Below are 13,418 nucleotides of genomic sequence, written 5' to 3'. Positions count from 1 at the left end.
CCTTTGTTTTTCGTGAAGTGGTTCTTCAAGGGGATTTTCTTTGTGGGTGTGTTGAACTTTACAAAGTATGTCCTTATTTCTAGGACTTTTTCTTATTAAAGTAGTGATATCTAACATTCCCTTGTATATCCAGTACCCAGCTAAGTAAAATCCATGGAGCTTTAGGCCATTTCTGCTGTGCACTTTTTGGGCACCTTATGGACTTCTATGGTTGGGGATATGTTGTATTTTTCCATCATTGTGTATCTTTTTCATTATTCATTATTTAATTTTTAGTTTATTAACAGGGGTTCTGTTGGGGCCCCATCCAGTAAATGTAAAATATTAGAAAAGATTACAACAGTAATACCAAGATGACAACCGCTGTCAATCCAAAACACTAGAAGCACAAACTTCATACATTGCGTGATAAACTAACCAGGGTAATGGGAAACAGCTATTAAAGACAGTCACCTTTTGAAACCAAAAGAAAGCCCAAAGCAATAAATAACAAGAGCAAAAACAAGCAAGCTTCCTCCACTATAGGGATAGCAGACATGAAATCCATAAAAGACAAAAAATTTAGTATAACAAAACTCCTACACAAGAACATCAACTGAGGAGAAGGACGAAGAACCACAAACACTACTGCCACCTTACAGTTCTACAGCAACTCACTTTCCAACTCCACTACCGCCTTGGCCCCATTACCAACACGAATAAAGGATGCGATCTCTACTTTATAGCTGACACCAGTTGCTAGCAGCGAAATCCTGACACCATTAACCAATTCCGCACGCTTGGTAGTGTTGACGTGCTTTTTAGGACATCGTCTAACACAGAATAAAGTTGCCTAACGGCCACTTCACTCTCTCTTGATCAAAGTGTGATTGCATGCTAAGATTGCAAGAAGTTCAAACAATCAACTCCAAGGTTCCTTCAATGCGTGGACGCGACTCAGTCGGCTAATGTGTTTGCTGGTAATCCAAGGGGCCTTACGTTTGCATCATTCCTTCACTTCTTTGTTGTGGCTGGAACTCCATCATCGGATATGACAATTTTGCGATGCTGCTGCTTCAAACGGACTAAAATAAACTGAAAGTAGAAGGGAAAGGGTTTAGAAGGATCTAAATCTACTCCTAAGAGCAGTGATAACAATGAATAGTGTTCTGGTGGACAAATTCCCAATAAACCAAGCTCTGTTTTGCCAAGATCAACTACAACTCCGCAAGAACCAGTGCAATCTTCTGGAGATGCTAGAGGATTTTCAAATCGAGAAAGTACAATTGAATACCCAAAAATGACGCAATCCAAACGACCATCTACAATCGAACTTAGCACAAATTTAGGGGGTTCAGGCTAACTTTACACTGCAACTTACAATCAGCAAGATGCAAAAAGTATGAACCATGGAAATTCATCAAACACCATTACATTCTCCATTGAAATCAAAGCACTTTACTACTTCTAATCTAAGTGAGGAAGGTGAAACCATGCAAGCTTTGAAAAAATAATTTAAATAGACACCATCAAAGAACAATGTTTCACTGTTATTATCTCAAAACTTATCGCAACAATTTCATACAAAGCTCCCTCCTTTACAAATGAAGGGGTCACCCCCTTATGGAGGCCTCGAGCCATGAAAAACCCTAATTAGGGTTTGCCCTAAAGATTCCCCACTCAAGGTGCAACAAGGTGGGAATCGGCAATTAATAACCCATTATGCCCATGTACAATTAATTTAAAAGAGCCTAAAATAGCGCCCACTAGCACATTAAATGTGCCCTCATGCAAAAATCGCCTGTGATGCCATAAATGCACCATCATCTTCTGAATGTGAGGGTTGTATGCAGAACGAATATGTCATAATGCCATAAATGTGACGGTTGCATGCAGAGAGATGCTTCATTAATTCAACATCCGTTGACTCGATTGCCACTTGGCGAGAAAACCTTGGACAAAGAAAACTTTAGGAGAGAAGAATTGATCTATGAAGAATTTTTCTTGAAGTTTCTCGAACTCTCCTTGCTCTGGAGGGGATTTTCAACAATTTTTCAACATCTCCTATTTTTTAGGAATTTCCACAATTTTAGGGTTTTGGTCCAGGAGAGAGAATTCTCTTACGTATCCATATCTTCAAAAATTTCTAAATTTGGAGGTCATTTGACCCCTGAAAATGGATTTTTCAAATTCTTCCCTAGGGGGGAAATTTCTTGTTCAGTTCATCCCTGATTCCTTCCTTGCCTTAGAAATTTTATCTTCAATTCATCCTTGGGTGTGATTTCTTGTTGTGGAGGAATTCTCCTTTGGAAAGGAATTTGTTCCTTACGCCGAGGAAGGAAATTCTTCATGCCTTAGCCAATTTTCATGATTTGCAAGAACTATGTCCTGAAGGAAGAAATTTCAAACACTTAGTCAATTTTTTACCTTTCCTGGAATTCTGTCCTGAAGGAAGGAATTTCCGACACACAACCAATTTTTTCACTTTCTTGGAATTTCTTCTTCTTGGGTGCAATTTTGACTTGGTGGAGGATTCAATGAAATTTGTGAATCCTCCATGCCTCCTTCAGTTTGGCGCCTGTCCTTCATCTTGGACAAAATTTTGACTTGGTGGAGGATTCAGTGAATTTGTGAATCCTCCATGCCTCCTTCTATCTAGTGCTCCTTCTCTCACTTGGGCGCTAAAATGCCTTGGTCAAGGACCCTTGCAATTTGCCTGTTTCTCCATGCATTCTTCATTCTGGCGCCCTCCACAAGGCTGGGGCGGGAATTCCTCCTGAGGAAGGAATTCATTGTTTTGTGAATTCTCCATGTCCTATTTTCAACATCCCTATTTTTTTAGGGATCCTCCTAAAATTTAGGAGCCAAGTTCATTGGATGGGGAATTTCATCCCGATTCCGAATCTATAAAATTTTCCATACTTCGTCGAGATCTGGTGTCTAAAAATAGCAAATTCGAAAATTCGTCTGAGGGGAATTTTGCTTTTTATTCCTCCTTGACTCCTTGGATTCCATGCCTTAGGCAAAATTTCAATTTTTTAGCTTGGGTGAAATTTTCACCATGCCAAGGATTCATGGATTTTCCTTCTCTCCTTGGGATCTTCAATTCAGTGCCTGACTCGAGACTTGGGCGCATTTTTGCTCTGTCCATGGATTCGCGAATTTTCCTCCTCTCCTTGGGATCTTCAATTCAGCGCCCGACTCCAGACTTGGGCGGAATTTTGCCAGTGCCAGGGATTCATGGATTTTCCTTCTATCCTTGGGAATCTCATTTTGGCCCCTGACTGCATATTTGGGCGGAATTTCCACTATGCCATGGATTCATGGAATTTTCCATCTGTCCTTGCCTTCCTCATTTTGGCGCCCAACTGCATACTTGGGCGGAATTTCCACTATGCCATGGATTCATGGAATTTTCCATCTGTCCTTGCCTTCCTCATTTTGGCGAATTTCTGGGCTTTCCATTTTAGGCATAGGCTTCTAGCACTTGATCAATTTCTGGCTTTCTCTGTCTGTTGTCTGACTTATCGGAATTAGAAATGTTTGTGAACGTTTGATCCTTGTTGCCTTATCTGACTAACCTTGCCAGTACTGACTTTCCAAAAATAGAAACATTCAAAATGTCAGCATTAGACCCCTAGACAGGGTTCAGGAATGACTTACTATAAATAGAAACTTACTAAAAATAGAAATTACTAAAAATAGTAAGTTTGATTTTTGGCAAAATGACGACATTCCGGGACTTGGAAAAATCCCTAAAAACTAGGGACTTTCTAAAAATAGAAAGTTGCTCCGTTTGGGCTCAAATTTTACTGAGAGGTCTCTTGAAGGGTCCTGATTCCAGTCGAATGTTCAGTTTTCCCAAAACCCTAACAGAAACCACTAAAATCTAGGATAAAAGGCATTAACCCAAAAAACAAGACAAAATAGGCCCTAAGCTTAACCGAATTTGCTCAAACGAAAGGCAGACTTGACCAATATGACCCCCAAACACTTGCAAAGAAGAGAGACTGACGAGACTGCTGCGAAAAGACCCCAAAAACGCAAGCCAAAAGACCGAGAGGGCCTAAAAAGTAGGGGATCCCCATTTGCAATGAGGCGATGTGTGAAAACGTCACAACTGGTAGCTCTTTGCATCACATTATTCCCAAATATTGGGGAGATAAAATCACTCACTATCTCTAGGAGCCCATTGAGAATGGGTGACCTAGAGGTGAGTCCCCACCTTCACGTCTTGACAATAATCCTGCAAGAAATGCATATGATGGTAGACAAAGAGCATCACTTTTTTCATTCCATTTCAATCGTCTTCATGCATCATAACAGTTGTGGACTGGAATTTAACTATAGGGGGGACCGACAATTCTCTTGATATAAGCAGATTATACATCCTCTCCTAGATAATCCCATATGAGACCTTAGCTTTTAAATGAGCAAAGAATTCACCTCTAATTTACCCTTTACTCTTTTTGTTCCTGTTACTAGATAGGAGCAATCAAAATCCTTCTTTGGGTAACAATACGTGCCATCCCTTGAAGAAAGGGTCACAAGGGCCCTTCTTTCAATCTCTAGCCATGACTAGCACACACTAATGCCACCAAAAAAACAGACTCCACATGTAGAAAAGCAACCCATAGCCACCTACTCATAGCTGAACACACAACTATAATATGCGATACTACATTCTGTTGATTCAAGTAGCATCGATCAGATAAAACTGTATACCTATCTATTTACATCAAATGAAGAAAGATGGTAATGCAGATGTATATTTCATATGAATGATTTATATATCGAACCTCTTCATTATCAAATTGCAATTAAATACATGTCCAAAACATTACCGATATATAATCGGGTTATATTACAATTGACCCGAATTAGTTATCGGGCTTGTTTGCTTTGATACCGATTCATTATCGTGTGTGTTTATATCGATCTGTTATCATTTACAATGGCACCGATTAGTTATCATAGACACCGAATGGATCGGTTGACATTTGGAAGAGTCACGACCAAGTGACATCTTGGTTGGACATGTCTTTCGGACATGTCTAAAAGACATGTCCAATCAAGGTGCCACTTGATCGTGACTACCTTACTATATATGCATCATTCAAAAGAAAGGGGATGACATTGAAACCGATACATGTTCATCCTCCATACCTACAACAAAAGAAAGATCTTCAATATTATTACTATTCTTGTTACAATATTGAAGACAACAATATTATTGTCATAGTCATAATACCAAAATCTTAAATACACCATCTTGCATATAACTTGTTTATTAAATTGGAAATTGCAATAACATTTACATGGTATCAGAGCCAGGCTATCGAACCCGAGGCTATTCAATTTTGTGGAAAATTTAAGAACTAGTTTATATCAAGCATCCTATTTCTCTAATGGCCAATGCTATGAGATTCGAAGATAGACTTGGTGTGGGTGATGATTTCTCCGCATGGAAGTTCAAAATCAAGATGATTCTAAGGGAGAGCAAAGTTGAAACTTTTATCAAGACTGAATCTTCGGAACCAGAGACCGAACCTGACAAAGCATCATGGATAGAAGGAAATGAAAAAGCAATCAAGATTATTGTTGATGGGGTGAGAAATAACATAATGCCCATTATAAAGAAACATGAAACAACTTTTGAAATGTTCAAAGCACTTGTGAACACATTTGAGATATCAAATGCAAGTCGAACTCTAGCCTTGAAGCGAGCAATCAATCATATAACCATGAACAAAGGAGAGACAGTAAACACCTACTTCATGAGGATCTCAACTCTAAGAGATGAACTATCAACCCTAGGATATGAGATCCAAAGCAAAGAGTTAACACTCATTGCTCTAGATGGGTTACCTAGTGCATGGGAAACATTTGTTCAGGGCATTAGTGCAAGGGACAAATATCCTGAGTTTGAAAGACTAAGAGATGACTGTCTCCAAGAGGAATCTAGACTGAATAAGAAAGGAATGAAACATAAGAATATAGATGAAGACCTACAAGTCCTAAACACTAACTCCACCAAGCAAAACAAGAAAAGGCAATTTAGGAAGAGAAAAGGTCGTCAAAGCAAGAACACTTCAAAGAAGGACTTATCTCACATCCAATATTACAGATGTGATCAGTTTGGACACTATGTTGCAAAGTGCTCGGAAAGAACCAAGCAACATGCTACATTTGCCAAAGCAAGAAAGACTAAAGGGGAAGATGACTCCAGAAAATATGTACTCTACTCAGCACTCACAAGCCAAGCTTATAACAAGATCAACTCATGGGTGATTGATAGTGGTTCATCCAGGCACATCACAGGGTTTAGAGAAGTACTTGACTCCATGACAGAGGAGAGTGATGAGGAAGTAACCATCAGAGAGGACTCCACACATCCAGTCAGAGGAATGGGAACCTACACCATCAAATTGAAGACAGGCATATCCTTGTAGCTCAAAGGAGTATTATATGTCCCCGGCATCAAAAGGAATCTAGTCTCTATATCGGCACTGGAAGATAACGGATACAGAGTGACTTTCATGAACAACAGAGGATTGGCTTGGCCAAAGAACTCTTCCATCAAGAAGGCAAAGACCATTGGATAGAGACATGGCTATTTGTATGAGCTATGCACAAAACCCAACCTAGTCTTAATCCATGAAGCCACTAATGCAAATGAAGTTTGGCATAGAAGATTAGGCCATCTGAATTTTAGGGCTTTATCTTCAATGGGAAACCTTGTCACAGGTCTATCCAAGTTAAAGCAAGATCATTCAGGGGCATGCAAAGGATGTACCCTAGGTAAAAATACCAAGGGTACATTCCAAAATAGTACTAGGAAAACTAGTAAAGTTCTAGAGTTAGTTCATTATGATGTATGCGGACCTATGTCCGTACCCTCTCTAGGGGGATTCTTGTATTATGTAATATTTGTTGATGACTACTCTAGGAAGACTTGGATCTACTTTCTGAAATGTAAAGAATCAAAAGAGATCCTCTCTAGGTTTAAAGAATTTAAATCACTAACTGAAAACTACTCAGGAAACAAAGTTAAAACCCTAAGAACTGACAATGGGGGAGAATACACATCAGATTCGTTTAAAATTTTTTGTAAAGATAATGGGATTAAGAGGGAGCTTACTATACCTTATAACCCCCAACAAAATGGGGTAGCTGAAAGGAAAAATAGGACTATAGTCGAAGCTGCCAAGGCCATGATTCTAGATCAAAACCTTAACACAAATCTCTGGGCAGAAGCATCTAGCACCGTTGTATATATACAGAACAGATGCCCACACTCCCATCTTGAAGATAAAACTCCTGAGGAAGTATTCACTAAAATTAAGCCAGATATCAGCCACCTTAGGATATTTGGGTGTGCTGTCTATATCCATGTACCTAAAGAAAAAAGACTAAAACTAGAGCCTTCTGGAAAAAGAGGAATGCTTGTAGGATATAGTGAAACCTCCAAAGCTTACAGAATCTATGTACCTGGTCAAAGAAATATTGAACTAAGTAGGGATGTAATCTTTGAGGACTTAGCCTTCAAAAGAGCTCAGAGCTCCATAAAACCTGAAATCATGTCCCTACTTCTAACTTAGATGAAGATCCTGCTCCCGAGTTTTAGAGGGAGAATCTAGATGAAACTAAAAATGAAAATGAACACTCGCCTAGAAATATCAAGAAAAGATCACTATGGGCCACCAAAACAGCAGAAGAAGCTCAGAGGTTTGCTGCTCCTTCAGGAACCTTCAGAGAAAGCAAAAAGCCTAATAAATTTACTAGCTATGTTGCTCTTATGAATGATCTATCTAAAAATGAACCTGACAATGTAACTGATGCCCTTAAACATCAAGTATGGAAGGATGCTATGTCTGAAGAGTATCAATCCATAATGAAAAATGATGTATGGGAGATTGTTCCTAGGCCAACTAAGAAATCTGTTGTTTCTTCTAAATGGCTTTTTAAGATCAAACATGCAGCAGATGGCAGTATTGAAAAACATAAGGCAAGATTTGTAGCCAGAGGGTTCTCTCAAAAGGAAGGAATAGACTATGAAGAAACATTTGCTCTCGTAGCCAGATATACCTCAGTAAGGACTGTGCTAGCCATTGCAGCAGCAAAGGGATGGAAGGTACATCAAATGGATGTAAAGACAACTTTTCTTAATGGAGAGATCTCTGAAGAAGTATACCTAGAGCAACCTGAAGGGTTTGAGATTCATCATGCAGAGTCTCATGTGTGTAGACTCAAGAAAGCTCTATATGGGCTTAAACAGGCTCCCAGGGCCTGGTATGAAAGAATTGACACATATCTATCAAAACTAAGCTTCTCTAAAAATAATGCAGATCCTAATCTCTACTACAAACAGAACAAAGGTGATATGCTAATATTGATTTTATATGTTGATGATTTATTAATCACAGGGGAAGATCATCTTATAGATCAATGCAAGAAAGATCTATCCAAAGAATTTGATATGAAGGACTTGGGATTCCTTCATTATTTCCTAGGGTTGGAAGTATGGCAGAATTGTGATAACATTGTTCTAAACCAAGGCAAATATACCTTGGACATCCTGAAGAGATTTGGAATGCTAAACTGCAGACCCATGACCGCTCCAATGGAAACCAATCTTCATAAACTTAAAGAAGCAGCAGCAAAATCACCTTCTACTAACCCCACTCTATATCGGCAGATGATTGGGTCTCTTATGTACCTGGTAAATACAAGGCCAGATATCTACTATGCAGTGAATGCTTTGAGTCAGTTTATGTGTGAGCCAAAGGAGATACACCTGGTTGCAGTAAAACACATTATGAGATATTTACAAGGCACCTTAAATCTTGGTCTCAAGTATGAGAAAGTTGATCTTAATCTACACGAATTCACAGATTCAGATTGGGCCGGAAGTGTGACTGACAGGAAAAGCACCTTTGGGTGTTGCTTCAGTTTGAGATCAGCCATGATATCCTGGATCAGCAGAAAGCAGTCTTTTGTAGCGCAAAGTTCCACCGAGGCCGAATACATTCAGCCTCCATGGCTGCCTGAGAAGCCATTTGGCTTAGAAAGTTACTTGTGGGATTGTTTGGTGATCCTATGAAACCTACTATTATCCATTGCGACAATCAAAACTGCATAAAACTTTCAGTGAATCTAGTGTTCCATGACAGATCCAAGCATATTGAGATTCCATACCATTACGTGCGAGATATGGTAGACAAAAATGTGATCCAATTGGAGTATGTGAATACAGGAGACCAGACTGCAGCTATTCTGACCAAACCCCTTTCCAGAGTGAAGGTTGATCACTTCAGAAAAGGTTTGGGTATGATAGAAAGGTAACCTGTTTTGTAACCTATACTTGCATATCAATAAGATGTTTAATGTGTAAACTTCTTTGTCGTGGGTGTAACCCCCTGTGTTCATATTCAAGAAGTGACGGCTTCTCAAATATTGTACACTTGTATGGGAACATCATAAGGTGACAATCTTATGATGTTCAAACCAGTTATCGTGATAGGATCTCTGGTATGTCATGGTTGTACCATGATTGTGTTGTGATATTACATTTGAAATAGAATGCTAGTGCACTTATCACAACTTGGATATGTTGAAAATTTAATTATTTTCATATGATTATCCTTAAGTATTGCATGTGTAGGCAATACTGATATCACGTGCTTAGGTGATATCATGTCATTACAATATGACTAACCCCTTGTATCACGTGTTTAGGTGATACTTCATATTTGAATGGTATAATCCTATGTAGAGTAAGATTATGAAACCTCATAAGGAATCCTGACCATCATAAGAAATGAGATGATAGATATGGTAACTTTATCGTCCCTAGCTAAGAGGGAGTGTTGATTCAAGTAGCATCGATCAGATAAAACCGTATACATACCTATTTACATCAAATGAAGAAAGACGGTAATGTAGATGTATATTTCATATGAATGATTTATATATCGAACCTCTTCATTATCGAATTGCAATTAAATACATGTCCAAAACATTACCAATATATAATCGGGTTATATTACAATTGACCCGAATTAGTTATCGGGCTTGTTTGCTTTGATACCGATTCATTATCGGGTGTGTTTATATCGATTTGTTATCATTTACAATGGCACCGATTAGTTATCATAGACACCGAATGGATTGGTTGACATTTGGAAGAGTCACGACCAAGTGACATCTTGGTCGGACATGTCTAAAAGACATGTCCGATCAAGGTGCCACTTGATCGTGACTACCTTACTATATATGCATCATTCAAAAGATAGGGGATGACATTGAAATCGATACATGTTCATCCTCCATACCTGCAGCAAAAGAAAGATCTTCAATATTATTACTATTCTTGTTACAATATTGAAGACAACAATATTATTGTCATAGTCATAATACCAAAATCTTAAATACACCATCTTGCATATAACTTGTTCATTAAATTGGAAATTGCAATAACATTTACACATTATACATTGGTTAAAAAAGCCATTGCATGCGTAGCCTTACAGCAAAAAATAATGAAGATATATGAAAAGTAACAACTCAAATAAAAAATGAGTCGATCACAAGAAAGATCATTTATTAGGGAATCTAAATTCACATAGCTTGGAGACTGACTATATGATGTAAAGGTGATGATAGACTGACAATTATTAATAAAATCTCATCATTTCTTAAAAAGCTCAAAGTCTCACCAGTCTTTTGTCCTTTTCATTTATATTCTCCAAATTTTCCCATCCTGTTGAGCAAATAGGAAACAGATTGGTTATAGGATCAATCATAATCCCATGATTCGTTAAAGGGTCCCCTGCTTTATTACCTACACTAAGAACATGAATAAAAAGAAATATTAATTAATTCCTTCTTAAGCTGCATAGCTCCATTCAAAGTTCAAACCCATAATAACTATTTTTGATTCACCTTCCAGTAGAATAATGGAGAAAACTCTCACATTAACCAATTGCAGAGCTTCAACCCCGCAATCCATTCCACCTCATTATTCGTTTAGTCCCAAAGCAAAAGGAATCACCATTTATGAAGCTGCCTTCCTCATCTCGAAAGACCACCCTAGCACATGCCTTACCTGGGATATTTTGCCACACTGTCTAATTTCATCTTTAAAACCCACTTGGGGGAGGTTTCTAATTCACATTTTTCTCTTGCCCAACTAACAATGATTATTTATTATCTTTTTTGTATTTTACAAAATGGTCTCGTTGATAAATCCCTAGAGATTCTACAACAAATCAATGCATTTATATAAAGAAGGCTTGTCAATCTTTACTAGTATCCTTGAATATGTGCCAAACGTGGAACTTAGCAACAGGTTTATATCCTTGAATCAGAAAAATCATTCTTTGATTTGACTCTTAAAACTGGAACATTTTGGAGAGAGCTCAACAACAATATATCCTCCATCTTCAGTAGACTTTGTTTCACCTAGTGATCTTAATAGAAACCCAAGTTTACATTATCTTCCCCAACTCTTTCTCTTCAATTTCTATCCATTAATGTTCATTTCAATCATGTTTCACCTAGCAATCTAATTAGAAATCCATGTTTACATTATCTTCCCCAACTCTTTTCCCTCAGTTTCTATCCATTATTGTTCATTTCAATCCTGTATGTGACCTCAATACATTTTGATAGTGATGCCTAGCTTGTCTTGCTCTGTTTTTGACCTAAACAAAATAGAATATTTCTTTCTTTATCATGGAAGTCTTTTAATCCATAAAACACAATTCAAATGTGATTTTTTTCTGCATTCCCTTGTTTGAGAACTGTGTTACAATCAACAATATCAGAGTTTTATGGCAGCTTTCCTTGTTGCTTGAAAGCTGCCTTACAATATTTTTATTAAATAATTTGCATTCAATTGTAGTAAAAAGAATACCATGTGACTATATTTTTGTTGTTCAAATGCTAGCAAGATCAGTGCTTTTATGATTCAATGATAATTTGGTTCTACCTAAATATTCAGAAATGTTCATAGGCTAATGTTGTTTTCCATCATATTTACATTATGATACCATGAATTCAAGCATTAGAGAAAATATCTTCAAGTGGAGTGTGGTTAAATTGCTAGGCCACTTGGTTCTCTTGTTGGAGACCATGGTTCAAATCCCCCTGAGAGCACCTTAATGCTAAATGGCATGCTGAACGAATATCTTAGTGCGTATTTCATAACTGGTTTGCAACAGGGTAGTGTTGGAAGGATGCTGCAAGAAGGTGGCCAAGGAGTGCTGGAAGGATGCGGCAAGAAGGCACCTAGATGATGCTGGTTATGCAGCAGGTTATATGAGGGAGCAATAGTTCCATTGGTTTCATGTACAAGGATGTAGGCCCTTTCAAATAAATTTATGCTCCCCCAAGTTTTCGGGATGGAACGGTAGGGGTTGGCAGGACGTGGTTCCAGTATGGGGGGTACTTTTTGGCCATTTTTAGGGAATGGTTATTAAAAAAATAAGGAAATTTCAATAATTCATATGATAACATTGGTATAGCATTTTTCATAGACATTATAGAACCTTTGTGAGCATAAGTAATTGAATAGGAATTATGATGTTATTTATATAATATATTTACATATGATCATGAGTTAATGAAGACACTATATACTTGAGGGGGATTTAGTATTAAAGTTTTCTTAAAGCCTTCAAGAGTGCATGTTTTGTTGTCGAAGTCATTAACAAAGAGGAATGGTCAAGTAAAAAGATAACTGATTATGTTCTAGTTTGACCTTAGATGGATTGTTCTATAAGTTGTCTGTGCAAATACATTTTTGTATTATGAAAATGGCATTTCCTACCAACTTTGACTTAACTTGTATTAAACAATCTAATTGACTATGGCATGCCAACTTTGTCTATGGCAGTCCTTGCATACTAAACAAGTTTTCCAATGTATGAAACAAGATAATCCTTGATCATGATTTTGATTGTGAAGATGTAGAGATTTGTAATTGGGGATATGTATTTTGTAGATTTTGTGATTATGATTCATCATTGGTCTATTATTTGGTTAGACTTATAGTTTGATAGGGGTTTGCGGGCAATGCCCCCAATAGGGTCAAGGGTTAGTGCCCCTCATGGAGGTTGGGGGCAGCACCCCTAATACGATCGAGGGGCAGTGTCATTGTCGCATTCCCTATTGTGATACAAGGGTGGGGTCGAGAGGTGGGGCCTCCGCCACCGAGCATAAATTAACACCTTTGAAACCATAGACCTTCATGGCAAACACCATTTTCATATTTTTTTTAATAAATCCTAGTGGACATGTTATAAACCAAACAAGCATTGACAAAGTTTTTTTTAGATGTAACTAAAACCGTCCTTAGGTATGTTAGGGGACGGCTAGTTGTCCTTGGAACAAATGGGGGACATCTGGAAGTCCCTTGGCCGTTGTGGGGATGGCTA

The 13,418-nt window shown here is 38.0% G+C and overlaps 1 protein-coding gene across 3 annotated transcripts in view; it reads right to left on the bottom strand.

The window, feature by feature from the left end:
* The window catches only part of LOC131051515 (cold-responsive protein kinase 1), a 45,945-nt gene that overhangs the window by 11,413 nt on the left and 21,114 nt on the right, over positions 1-13,418 (bottom strand). Inside the window, exon 7 of one of the 3 annotated variants that reach the window (XM_057986081.2) lies at positions 10,698-10,741. The exons of the other annotated variants lie outside the window; for them this stretch is intronic. Within the exon in view, the coding sequence (XP_057842064.1) occupies positions 10,718-10,741 (24 nt within the window). The 3' untranslated portion in view covers positions 10,698-10,717. The remainder of the gene's footprint in view (positions 1-10,697; positions 10,742-13,418) is intronic. 3 annotated transcript variants of the gene reach the window in all.

Source organism: Cryptomeria japonica, chromosome 11 (assembly GCF_030272615.1).
Source record: "Cryptomeria japonica chromosome 11, Sugi_1.0, whole genome shotgun sequence".
Taxonomy (NCBI): domain Eukaryota; kingdom Viridiplantae; phylum Streptophyta; class Pinopsida; order Cupressales; family Cupressaceae; genus Cryptomeria; species Cryptomeria japonica.
This window is presented reverse-complemented; position numbering and strand designations above follow the sequence as displayed.